Source organism: Austrofundulus limnaeus, unplaced genomic scaffold (genome assembly GCF_001266775.1).
Source record: "Austrofundulus limnaeus strain Quisiro unplaced genomic scaffold, Austrofundulus_limnaeus-1.0 Scaffold20, whole genome shotgun sequence".
NCBI lineage: Eukaryota > Metazoa > Chordata > Actinopteri > Cyprinodontiformes > Rivulidae > Austrofundulus > Austrofundulus limnaeus.
In genome coordinates this window covers 180,475-181,752 of record NW_013952422.1, presented here as the reverse complement: position 1 = coordinate 181,752, position 1,278 = coordinate 180,475, and the positions used below count along the sequence as shown (strand labels likewise).

General features: G+C 33.9%; 1 protein-coding gene across 3 annotated transcripts in view; it reads left to right on the top strand.

Annotated features, from left to right (window-relative positions):
* Nucleotides 1-1,278, top strand: part of LOC106514421 (mediator complex subunit 13L) — a 115,313-nt gene that overhangs the window by 97,925 nt on the left and 16,110 nt on the right. For all 3 annotated transcript variants that reach the window (XM_014003676.1, XM_014003677.1, XM_014003675.1), the window contains exon 9: nucleotides 307-411. In XM_014003676.1, the coding sequence (XP_013859130.1) occupies nucleotides 307-411 (105 nt within the window). The remainder of the gene's footprint in view (nucleotides 1-306; nucleotides 412-1,278) is intronic.

Genomic DNA, 1,278 nt, shown 5'->3' with positions numbered 1-1,278 from the left:
GAAATATAAAGTTATTAGTGAAGAAAACCCGTCTGGATAACAGCAGACTGACTGCTCGTAAAATATACGGCAGGTCTGGACCACTCGTAAATTTTGTTAGAATCTGAAGAAAATCTTAGAATATGAAAAAATTTGTGAATGCCACAAATTCTCCTAAATCACTCATACGCAAAACTTAAGAACAAATCTGTGCGTACGAACGGTTCTTGCATGAGGCCCATTGATCATGAATTCCCTTCAACACTGTACCAGACAGGATTTACAACACTGGAGCTGAGGTGGTTGTCTTGTTTTCGTTCCCTGCAGACCAAATCAGCAAACTGATGGGACGCCAACAAAGGAAGTGCCAAATGGAGTTAACATGTGGAACTTTAATGATCTGGGGACTAGAGCATCATGCAGCTGCTCCAGGTAGGATTCTCAATACAAACACTATACTGTATGTTTTCACTTTAATATCAAGATCAAGTTTTAAGATCAAAAGTTTGGGTTAACATGGATATGATGTTAGTGAATGATGTAATCAGTTGTGTTATGTAGCCATTTACATATCATTTTCAACAGGAATATTTCCAGATAATATGAAAACAGCTAAGGTAATTCCTCTCTGTAAGAATGGTGAGAAATGTGTTTAATAATGAGAGACCAATATCCATATTACCACAGTTTTCAAAAAAAAATTAAAGCAATTATTTGTAAACAGATTAGATCAATTTATCAAAGAAAAAAATATTTTAAGTAGCAGTTAATATGGGTTTAGAGTAAATAATTCAACATCAATGGCTCTCATGGACTTGATGGAACAGATAACAATGGCTGTTGATTGAAAACAATACTGTGTTAGTATTTATGTTGATTTAAAAAAGCATTTGTTACTAATGACCACAGTATTCTTCTTAAAAAGCTGAATCGATATGGCATTAGAGGATCAGCACTACGGTGTGAATCTAGCTATTTGAAAGATAGAAAACAGTTTGTACAAATAAATGATATAAGATCTGAACTCTGTATTATCACATGTGGAGTTCCTCAAGGTTCTGTACTGGGACCTAAGTTATTTATTTTATATGTGAATGACTTGGTAAATGTGTCAGGACTATTTGTAGATGATGCCACAATTTTTGTTTAGGTAAAGGTATTGAACAGGTTTTGGAGATAATGCAGACAGAATTTGTGAAAATACAATCTAGCTATTTGAAAGATAGAAAACAGTTTGTACAAATAAATGATATAAGATCTGAACTCTGTATTATCACATGTGGAGTTCCTCAAGGTTCT